Source organism: Haliotis cracherodii, unplaced genomic scaffold (assembly GCF_022045235.1).
Source record: "Haliotis cracherodii isolate W230 unplaced genomic scaffold, xgHalCrac1.p SCAF_1, whole genome shotgun sequence".
Taxonomy (NCBI): domain Eukaryota; kingdom Metazoa; phylum Mollusca; class Gastropoda; order Lepetellida; family Haliotidae; genus Haliotis; species Haliotis cracherodii.
Window position 1 is genome coordinate 37,019,552 of NW_027266264.1, and position 12,408 is coordinate 37,031,959.

The following is a 12,408-nucleotide window of genomic DNA, read 5'->3' on the forward strand; positions in this document are numbered from 1 at the left end:
CGCCCAAATTGAAAATGTCGGAAACTCATTTTTCCACTTTAATATCCATTGTAACAAAAACAAATTCAGCTCTTTGAAATACATTGGGTAATGGCATTGCTATCTACCTAAACATTGAATGGTTAAACAATATGACTGATTCCGTCGGATGAAAGACGAACGCTCTGTCTATGAGGGCCAAATAACACTCCGTTAACACTGCACGCGAACAAGATATCAAAGGGTTATCTTTCAAATTCATTTATCTTACCTCGGCGGGTAAAGGCCATTCGTGACAACTCTCATCTTTCTGGAGCTTATTGAATATGCTGACCTTTAAAGAATGACCATGTATACAACCGATGCAGACAAACACGATCACCATTTGTCTATTTCCGTGAATTACAAAAAAGTTAATCGGCTGTTTTCGGAATAGCTCGGAATACAGTTGACAGTATGCGTGCAGGTCGTAACTCGCACATACGAATGTATGATTTGTGTATTTCATCTCCGCAGTGTGACAGACCACGAGTGGACCAGTGACTCCACAAGTTGCCCAAATCTTTTCTCTCCCGTGGATTTACTGAAGCAGACAATGTCATACATATATGACTTAATATGTGTGCATTCCGCTGCAGAGTTGGTCCGCAAAATCCGATGGTTGTTCCATGAGTTGACCTAGGAGGACAAAGCGTGATCCGGCTCATAGTTGGTCATCGTGCCCCGATTGCGTAATCGTCGATCATGCATTTCACGAAATACACTGGTGTCCTGGCCAAGAGTCGATTATTTGGAATCCTCCCACGAGTCAGACACGTTAGTTGCCAGATGGGTTAACTCAAATAAGCATCATATAGGGACGACTGCACAACTAGTCTGTCAGATGTCATCTATGTATGAATGTGGTATCATCTTCAATCATGCATGCGCCACACCTTGGCATCTTCCCGAGGCAAGAGAGTTAACTGACTATAAAAGTCCAGTTTCCACCCTTGCCGAACTAGGCTGGCGTTATGGAGTTACATTTTGGCTGTACTTACGAGTCTATTCATAGTCCAATCAAAATCGCGCAACGAAATCGAAAACCGGTTCGTAAACTGTCGTGCAGATTTCGGTCGATTGCAGGTTTTGCAAAGCATGTGCACCGTCAACTCGTTGTCAACAGATATTTTTCAAATCATTTCATGTTTTTAATCAAGGTGCTCGCGTGATTTGATGCACTTCAGGATGTAAAACCCGTTTTATCATAATATAGATCTTCATTATCGTTCAGATCGTCTTGACAGGGCGCCGCCATTTCGTTTGAAACAAATGCAAGTGATACGACAGGTGGAATCTGATTGGTCCATAGGAGAGGTTCAGAAGGGACATAACTTGTAATAACGACCGGTTGCGCTACGATCGAGCCCAGGAATTCCAGCCTAGTTCGGCAAGGGTGGAAACTGTGGACTGTGGAAAGTCAGTCAACTCTCTTGCCTCGGGAAGATGCACCCTGGGGATATGTGTAAGGATTTCGTTCTCAATCTTTACAGAAACCTTGTATTGATGGCATGCATGATGTGCCACTTTATGAGTTCAGCCACTGCCAGGTCTTCAGTGTCTCCAAATGCCAAAATACCAGTTGTTAATTATTACCTTGGGCCATCTTCACAATTACTCTCAGTGTGAAGATAAATACACAATACAATGAAAGGATTTCGTGGGATTGCAAAATATAGAGATGACATTATGCACCACATACAAGCTACTCTTTGTAACACGAGCAGGGCCTCCTGCCGACCCCCGAAAGGATCTGCTGACAATATTTCTACATTGTATATTCTATGGAATGAACCGAAGACCTCAAAGCACATTGTGGTTGCGTTAATAGTTTTTCAATGCTTGTGATACTATCTGGAAAATTGATTTACGGGGGCACATGGTATAGCTGGAATAATCTGCTTAGTGCGGCGTAAAACAACATTTACTCACACATTCCCTAAATACTATAAGGGTTACTTCCTTTGAGATCGAGTGGGTAACTTGGTCATAACGAGCCGATGTGTATGTCCTGCGTCACGATGGGGTGTTGACAGATATGACTGAAATATTGCGCAAAACTTATTGTGCAGCACTGGCCGTCAATTAACCATCCATCACAGTGTTGCATCTCCTTTGTTCTAGAGTGCGCGAATATCGGTCGACTTCTAAACCCATCCATCTCCGTGTTGCAGGGCTGCAGGCTATTCTGGAGTGTCTGTATACAGGCCGACAACTAAACCCATCCATCTCCGTGTTGCAGGGCTGCAGGCTATTCTGGAGTGTCTGTATACAGGCCGACAACTAAACCCATCCATCTCCGTGTTGCAGGGCTGCAGGCTATTCTGGAGTGTCTGTATACAGACCGACAACTAAACCCATCCATCTCCGTGTTGCAGGGCTGCAGGCTATTCTGGAGTGTCTGTATACAGGCCGACAACTAAACCCATCCATCTCCGTGTTGCAGGGCTGCAGGCTATTCTGGAGTGTCTGTATACAGACCGACAACTAAACCCATCCATCTCCGTGTTGCAGGGCTGCAGGCTATTCTTGAGTGTCTGTATACAGGCCGACAACTAAACCCATCCATCTCCGTGTTGCAGGGCTGCAGGCTATTCTGGAGTGTCTGTATACAGGCCGACAACTAAACCCATCCATCTCCGTGCTGCAGGGTTGCAGGCTATTCTGGAGTGTCTGTATACAGGCCGACAACTAAACCCATCCATCTCCGTGTTGCAGGGCTGCAGGCTATTCTGGAGTGTCTGTATACAGACCGACAACTAAACCAACCCATCTCCGTGTTGCAGGGCTGCAGGCTATTCTGGAGTGTCTGTATACAGACCGACAACTAAACCCATCCATCTCCGTGTTGCAGGGCTGCAGGCTATTCTGGAGTGTCTGTATACAGACCGACAACTAAACCCTTCCATCTCCGTGTTGCAGGGCTGCAGGCTATTCTGGAGTGTCTGTATACAGGCCGACAACTAAACCCATCCATCTCCGTGTTGCAGGGCTGCAGGCTATTCTGGAGTGTCTGTATACAGACCAACAACTAAACCCATCCATCTCCGTGTTGCAGGGCTGCAGGCTATTCTGGAGTGTCTGTATACAGACCGACAACTAAACCCATCCATCTCCGTGTTGTAGGGCTGCAGGCTATTCTGGAGTGTCTGTATACAGACCGACAACTAAACCCATCCATCTCCGTGTTGCAGGGCTGCAGGCTATTCTGGAGTGTCTGTATACAGGCCGACAACTAAACCCATCCATCTCCGTGTTGCAGGGCTGCAGGCTATTCTGGAGTGTCTGTATACAGGCCGACAACTAAACCCATCCATCTCCGTGTTGCAGGGCTGCAGGCTATTCTGGAGTGTCTGTATACAGGCCGACAACTAAACCCATCCATCTCCGTGTTGCAGGGCTGCAGGCTATTCTGGAGTGTCTGTATACAGGCCGACAACTAAACCCTTCCATCTCCGTGTTGCGGGGCTGCAGGCTATTCTGGAGTGTCTGTATACAGGCCGACAACTAAACCCATCCATCTCCGTGTTGCAGGGCTGCAGGCTATTCTGGAGTGTCTGTATACAGACCGACAACTAAACCCATCCATCTCCGTGTTGCAGGGTTGCAGGCTATTCTGGAGTGTCTGTATACAGGCCGACAATTTAACCCTTGCATCTCCGTGTTGCAGGGCTGCAGGCTATTCTGGAGTGTCTGTATACAGGCCGACAACTAAACCCATCCATCTCCGTGTTGCAGGGCTGCAGGCTATTCTGGAGTGTCTGTATACAGACCGACAACTAAACCCATCCATCTCCGTGTTGCAGGGCTGCAGGCTATTCTGGAGTGTCTGTATACAGGCCGACAATTTAACCCTTGCATCTCCGTGTTGCAGGGCTGCAGGCTATTCTGGAGTGTCTGTATACAGGCCGACAACTAAACCCTTCCATCTCCGTGTTGCAGGGCTGCAGGCTATTCTGGAGTGTCTGTATACAGGCCGACAACTAAACCCTTCCATCTCCGTGTTGCAGGGCTGCAGGCTATTCTGGAGTGTCTGTATACAGGCCGAATGCTAAACCCTTCCATCTCCGTGTTGCAGGGCTGCAGGCTATTCTGGATTGTCTGTATACAGGCCGACAACTTAACCCTTCCATCTCCGTGTTGCAGGTCTGCAGGCTATTCTGGAGCGTCTGTATACAGGCCGACAACTAAACCCACCAATCTCCGTGTTGCAGGGTTGCAGGCTATTCTGGAGTGTCTGTATACAGGCCGACAACTAAACCCATCCATCTCCGTGTTGCAGGGCTGCAGGCTATTCTGGAGTGTCTGTATACAGGCCGACTGCAGCTGTCTGACGTGAACGTCCGTGACATACTGGCAGCAGCATCAGTTCTAGGGTTTCTCGGTATCCACGAAGCGTGTGAGGAATACCTCTGCGACCATCTAAATGTGGACAACTGTCTGTCACTCCTGGACTTAGCGGTCACCCACGTCCTTGATCGTCTGGCAGAAATGGCGTTAGCTATTGCAGCCAGCAACTTTGAAGCAGTTTCCAGGAAAACAGAATTTAAGTCAATGCCAGTCGAACAACTGATATGTCTGTTGACCCGTGATGATCTTGTCACCAGAAGCGAGGTGTACGTGTTCCATTGTGTGTTGGAATGGATCGAGGTGGATCGGCAGCGCCGGCTGGAATTCGCCTTCGACCTACTGAAGACAGTCCGCCTCCCTCTTCTGTCTCCATCTGAGATCGTGGATAGAGTCGAGTCTGTTACCTTCTTGATGGACATCCCAGATTGCCAGAAGCTTGTGAAGGAGGCCCTCCATTACCATTGTATGCCGGCACGCCAGACACTGATGCAGGTAGGACGCCTTTCAGAGACACTGGTGTCTTGCATATAATCGGTCCTATCAATAGAAATCCGTGCACAGGAGCTACACTGGAGTAGGATCAGCCTCATAAAACAGGAAATCTTGCACAGGCTAGTCTGATTTAGGTCGTTCCTATGAGGTATGAGCTGGCAATGTTAATGCGATGAGCTCTATGTTAATAAAGTAATTTCAAGACATGTGTTTGCACTTGGGCTTGGACGAGTCAAAATTCACTACCCGGATATCCGAACCCCTATTACCCGACCCTACCCGGGTACTCACTGCAGGTCTCAAGAGTTGGGAACAAAATATCTGATTGGGAATTGTTTTACCGCAGCCCTGACTAAAACTACTTACATACATGTATCAAACGATCAGACCATGCGTACACGGAAGTTGACTGAAGCGTTATCATTTGCAAGTCAAAAGGCATGTGTGTATCGTCAGAAAGAAATGCGAACATTAGCGACTTGTAGTGTAACCACTGAGCTATAGTGAGTTTTTGTCATGAAACAATATATCACATGACTAACCACGGATCCGGGTAGTCCTGGGGGTACCCGGGTCCTACTCAGGACCCACCTGACCCGAGTGCCCGAGTTACCGGTCCCAGCCCGAGTTTGCACACACGCAATGTTCATGGGGTGAGCTCCCCAAAACCTTCGCCTTATACAAGACGAAACCCAGAAGCTATTATCAGGGAATAGTTCAGACAGTGACGTATGAGTGGGACTCATCTTCTACAACTTCATGATGTATACAAATAGCGAGTGCAGTTAAGAAACATTGTAGCCATAATTAAATATTATATCTACAATGATCGACAAATATAGAAAATTTATCAATACTCAAAAATCATATTTTGCGTGGTTGAACAAACATTTTCTTTCTTTCTTGCAATAAGTAATGTAGCTAAATCTGTATTTAAATGTCAGGCATACGCTGCTCAGAAATAGGATTCAACTGTCAGGTTCATAGACCCGGCGTCTTTGGTATTACATAGACGTTTGTAGGCACCATCATGACATTAATGCGCTAAAAGAGAGGTAGGTTTCTAAATATAGCTTGTCCTCTAGATTTACTGAATTTTTCACATTTATTCTGAAATCGACTGATTTACGAAACTGAAATTTTGTGTATGAACTCGGAAATAGTGTCTCTCAAAATGCTCATCGAATTCTGAATTTTGAACATGACCACCTTAGCAATTACTTGTGAAATGAAGTGTTCTTATACTTTACTTAATGCAATTAGTTTGTTGATTTACTGAAGGGAGGTATCTCCAAAAAATGCACTCCATTGCAAAGTTAATTGTTCCCAAAATGAAACAAAAATGACGTTATAACCAGGGACTTGGAACGTTTGGTCTGAAAAACATTGGCATTGACATTATAACCACGGAGAACTGTATTACTGAGGGACTTATCCCAATAACCCAATATATCCCATTTTATACATCCAAAGCAGCAAACATTGAAATAATCAATGTTAAAAGGTAGTCCTCGCTGTTACAGGAGAGGATGGAATGGTCCATCGGAATTATATAATCGCAAGGATGTATACGGTCACATAATAACTATTGAATAAGACAAATATATTGTTTAACATCCTGACTTTTAACATACAACCTGTCATGACAGTGTTCTTCTAATTGCTGCTGTAAAATAGATAGATTCCCTTGGGTGCGGAAGGCCATGGTAATAAGGTAGGGTGGAGTTACATTTGGCAGGGCAGGGTAGAAGGGTCATAGCTGTTCAGTTTCAGTAAGTGTTTGTAACGTCAGTGAGCTCCCAACCGGAACGTTTCTTATCTGTCCTTGCAAACACAGGTACGCACAAACCATAACGTTTGTCAGCACTCAATACAATGTGTATGCACAGGCGGTTTCCCCTATTTATAAATGTGTTTCAACTCCGTGTGACTGCATGCATAGGGTATATGCATGTATGATGCACATTATGCATGATGCATGCACGAGACGCATGCAAGCGTTTCGCGTGACGTGAATACATGCCATGGTAATTGACATGTCTTCACATGCCGTTTAAGTTTATCCTGCACAGGGCATTGTTTGCACACGATAGGCATTACATGAAGCAAGGTTTGTCGCCAGGGCTTATACACGACATGACCTAGCAAGACGTCTCGGGTTGGAACAAGGGTTGCCTTGGTGACACCCCCGCACAGAGCGAAGGTCGGGTCCGTGTGAGGTGCTCCCTGTGACAATGATGTAGTTGCCTGCCCGCCCACGCCCGTCTCAGGAGCACCACGCTAGCTTGTTCACATGTCCTAGCTGCATGATTGCTGCCGAGGTCTCTGTGCGAGTTTATACTCAGTGTCTATAATAAGTGTGCATAGTGACACAAAGGAACCTGAGGCAGCAGCATTGGATTCATCCTGCAATGTGCGTGCTTTCTGACAGAGCTGAAGAGTTCCACTGACGTCTCTGTCTCGGCGTGTTTTCTGACAGAGCTGAAGAGCTCCACTGACGTCTCTGTCTTGGGGTGTTTTCTGACAGAGCTGAAGAGTTCCACTGACGTCTCTGTCTTGGGGTGTTTTATGACAGAGCTGAAGAGCTCCACTGACGTCTCTGTCTTGGGGTGTTTTCTGACAGAGCTGAAGAGTTCCACAGACATCTCTCTCTTGGGGTGTTTTATGACAGAGCTGAAGAGCTCCACTGACGTCTCTGTCTTGGGGTGTTTTATGACAGAGCTAACGAGATCCACTGACATCTCTGTCTTGGGGTGTTTTCTGACAGAGCTGAAGAGTTCCACAGACGTCTCTGTCTTGGGGTGTTTTCTGACAGAGCTGAAGAGTTCCACTGACATCTCTGTCTTAGGGTGTTTTCTGAAGCTGACGAGATCCACAGACGTCTCTGACCCCAGCGTATTATTCTACCATTCCTTGGCTAGTCCCGATCATATTCGCATTCCTTTTTAACACTTTGGTTTACGGTCTTGACAGTGACAGCTCAAGCATCAGGAATCGCGAACATGAGCGTCAACCCGAGTTAATATGCTGATGTTAGAATGCAACCATATCGCCAAACTGTTCTGCCTATCATATGAGGACAATGTCACAGTGACTGTGGGTAGCCTGGTAGTCGAGTGGCTTTCGTTTGAACATCGATCCACGCAATTGAGATACAGATCCGGGGTAGAATAGGTCTTCAGCAACCCATGCTTGCCGTAAAAGACGACTATGTTTGTCGTGAGAGGCGACTAACGGGATCGGGTGGTCAGGCTCACTGACTTGGTTGATGCATGTCATCGTATTCCAATTGCGTGGATCGATGCTCATGATATCAATCACTGGATAGTCTGGCCCAGACTCGATTATTTACAGACCGCCGTCATATAGCTGGAATATTGCTGAGTGCAGCGTTAAACAACAAACAAACAAACAAACAAAATTGCGATACGATCCCATTACTCGCCTGTTACGTCAAGCATGGGTGGCTGAAGACCCGTCGTTTCTCCAAGCTCAGGGATTGAATAGTAAGAGTGATTTTTAGAATTTTCAATCATTGATAACAACCAACTGGTCAGAATGGTACTTTTTTACAAGCACCATTTAAATATATTCGTTTTGTCACATTGTTTTTGCGTATATTGCGTCTGTTTGTTTGTGTGAATTTAATATGTGGGTTACTTTTTTTATTTAATAAATATAAGATATTTCTTTTGTAAATAGGTGACATTAGGTGGAGCTTGGAATGTAACTTTTTTGTGTCAAGTGATTACGTGGATCAGCCTACGGGATTTATTTATTGTCTGTTGGATTAAAGTTTCATTCACAAATAACACTGCATATCCTGTGGAATGTGCTCAAACTAATTAAGAATATGATGTCAGCGAAGCTCAATGTATGTGCTGTGCAAGATATAAAGTTTGCAATAGGAAACAGCTGAACTTATAACCGCTCCTTGTCTATACATTTAGCAATCTGGATTATGATTAAGCAATGATAGTGCCATCTTAAAACTGTTCTCACTGTTGATGTTGTTAAGAGTTCTTGACTATTAACTAGATCCACTGGTTAGCAGAATAACTGTTAAATATCTGGCTTCTGTTACCGTAATTTCGATCACAATGTGTGTATTTTTGTACTCTCTGCAAATGCACATGTTTACCTCTTTATGCATCACTGGCATCACTGAAATAGCAACACAAACAATAAAAATGTTTTCACAATATGTCCATTACATTTTAAATACTTCAAAATGGCAAGAATCTGAAAAAGGAATAAATTTACAATGAGTAAGTTCCAGGTCACGAGATGCAATGAAGCTTAGCTTATCTTGTTACATCTTCCATTACCATTCTATATGTTCTATCTATATTCTGTACGCCATGTTTTGTAAGGCCTCATCTCACTCCCTTCTCCGTCTGTGCAGGCCACATGTCTCTCCCTACTCCGTCTGTACATGTCACATGTCTCTCCCTTCCCCGTCTGTACATGTCACATGTCTCTCCCTTCTCCGTCTGTACAGGCCACATGTCTCTCCCTTCTCCGTCTGTACAGGCCACATGTCTCTCCCTTCCCCGTCTGTACAGGTCACATGTCTCTCCCTTCTCCGTCTGTACATGTCATATGTCTCTCCCTTCTCCGTCTGTACAGGCCACATGTCTCTCCCTTCTCCGTCTGTACAGGCCACATGTCTCTCCCTTCCCCGTCTGTACAGGTCACATGTCTCTCCCTTCTCCGTCTGTACATGTCACATGTCTCTCCCTTCTCCGTCTGTACAGGCCACATGTCTCTCCCTACTACGTCTGTACAGGTCACATGTCTCTCCCTTCTCCGTCTGTACATGTCACATGTCTCTCCCTTCTCCGTCTGTACAGGCCACATGTCTCTCCCTTCTCCGTCTGTACAGGTCACATGTCTCTCCCTTCTCCATCTGTACAGGCCACATGTCTCTCCCTTCTCCGTCTGTACAGGCCACTTGTCTCTCCTCTCCCCGTCTGTACAGGCCAAATGTCTCTCCCTTCTCCGTCTGTACAGGTCACATACATGTCTCTCCCTTCTCTGTCTGTACAGGCCATATGTCTCTCCTTTCCCCGTTTGTACAGGTCACATGTCTCTCCCTTCTCCGTCTGTACAGGTCACATACATGTTTCTCCCTTCTCCATCTGTACAGGCCTCATGTCTCTCGCTTCTCCGTCTGTACAGGTCACATATATGTCTCTCCCTTCCCCGTCTGTACAGGTCACATACATGTCTCTCCCTTCTCCGTGTGTACAGGTCACATGTCTCTCCCTTCTCCGTGTGTACAGGTCACATGTCACTCCCTTCTCCGTGTGTACAGGTCACATGTCTCTCCCTTCTCCGTCTGTAAAGGTCATATACATGTCTCTCCCTTCTCCGTCTGTACAGGTCACATGTCTCTCCCTTCTCCGTCTGTACAGGTCACATACATGTTTCTCGCTTCTCTGTTTGTACAGGTCACATACATATCTCTCCCTTCCCCGTCTGTACAAGCCACATGTCTCTACCTTCTCCGTCTGTACAGGTCACATACATGTTTCTCCCTTCTCCGTCTGTACAGGCCTCATGTCTCTCGCTTCTCCGTCTGTACAGGTCACATATATGTCTCTCCCTTCTCCGTCTGTACAGGCCTCATGTCTCTCACTTCTCCGTCTGCACAGGCCACATGTCTCTCCCTTCTCCGCCTGTACAGGTCACATGTCTCTCCCTTCTTCGAGAGTGAGAGACACACAGACACACAGATATACACAAACCTAGACACATACACACATACATTTAGAGACATAGAGACACATACCCACACAGACACATGCACACACAGACCTAGACAATACACACACATACCCACACAGACACATACACATAGACCTGGACACATACACACAGATACACACAAAGCTAGACACATACACACATACACTTAGAGACATAGAGACACATATCCACACAGACACATGCACACACAGACCTAGACAATATACACACATACCCACACAGACAGATACACACAGACCTAGACAATACACACACATACCCACACAGACACATACACACAGACCTAGACACATACACACATACACTTAGAGACACAGAGACACATACCCACACAGACACATGCACACACAGACCTAGACAATACACACACATATCCACACAGACACATGCACATAGACCAGGACACATACACACAAAGCTAGACACGCACAGACACATAGACACACATACACAAACACACACATACACACAAACACAAACCTAGACAGAACCCCCCCCCCCCCCCCCCCCCCCACACACACACACACACACACATACACACACACATACAGACACTCATGCCACAGACCCTCCGGAAGCTTCTGGTTTCTATTTGACCTGGCTCATTGCGTCTCATCGTCCTATTGATAACATATTTATTCGTCCTCCTGGATTGTTTATAGTTGCATGACTATAATATTTCTTTCATTAATTTATTCTTATTTTACTGTCATCGGGCGATAAACTTTGTTAGTTGACGACCTATCACCGCGTGTACACCCGACGCGGCTTCCACCTTGACTTGATCCACAAGTAATGCGGGTGAAACATTTATATGTACACCGTAGATATTTAAGTGTCAGAACCAATACCTGATCTGCAGAAACACATGCGGGCCAACACGTGATCCACATCCGTTCTGCACAGTCAGCAGAAACAAAATCAGAGCTCGAAAGACTTAGTTTTAGGAAACAGATAAAAATGGATTTATTGTGATTTAATTGGTTGCCTTATACAAGTTAAGATTGTTATGGGATTCATATAATATAAGATCGTGTGACAGATGATATGGAGAATATTACATTCGCTTGCCTTGATAGCAAACGAGTGCCTGCAGTTTTGTATTCGCTAGGGAAATCCCTGGAATCTGAGATGAGTTTTGTTCAATCAGTATGATACACATATTAATGTAATAATCTATGTATCGTGCACTCTTTGAATCTGAATGAGATATTTGTTTATCGATCACAGCTTCAAAACATATTCTTCCTATGAAATATGGAGCATGCGAGCCATGTATTTTTTGTAAAGCTTGGGGCAATAAGATATTTTCTGTTAATTTCTGAACCACATTTATTTTACGAATATTCCGGTCCGGATGGCCATCAACCAGTACCAGCCCTGAAAACATTGACACTGTACACAAACTAGTGATGGAAAACCGCCGTATTACTCTCCATGAGCTAGAAGAAACAACAGGCCTATCATATGGATCCATACATAATATAATTCATGGCAAACTCCACATGTCCAAAGTGTGTGCCAGATGGGTTCCGAGAATGCTTACATATGACATGAAGCTATCAAGGGTCACCATCAGTGGAGCCTTGCTAACTCGGTACAACGCCAACCCAGATGATTGTCATTTTAGGATTGTAACCAGTGATGAAACCTGGGTTTATCATTATGATCCGGAGAGCAAACAGGAGTCGATGGAATGGAAACACGCCACTTCTCCAAAGACAAAGAAGTTCAAAGCCACCAGATCCACCAAGAAGGTTATGATAACCATCTTCT

At 45.3% G+C, this 12,408-nt stretch overlaps 1 protein-coding gene across 1 annotated transcript in view; it reads left to right on the forward strand.

The window, feature by feature from the left end:
• The window catches only part of LOC139464115 (kelch-like protein 9), a 90,805-nt gene that overhangs the window by 2,202 nt on the left and 76,195 nt on the right, over positions 1-12,408 (forward strand). The window contains exon 2 of the mRNA XM_071245657.1: positions 4,301-4,860. Within this exon, the coding sequence (XP_071101758.1) occupies positions 4,301-4,860 (560 nt within the window). The remainder of the gene's footprint in view (positions 1-4,300; positions 4,861-12,408) is intronic.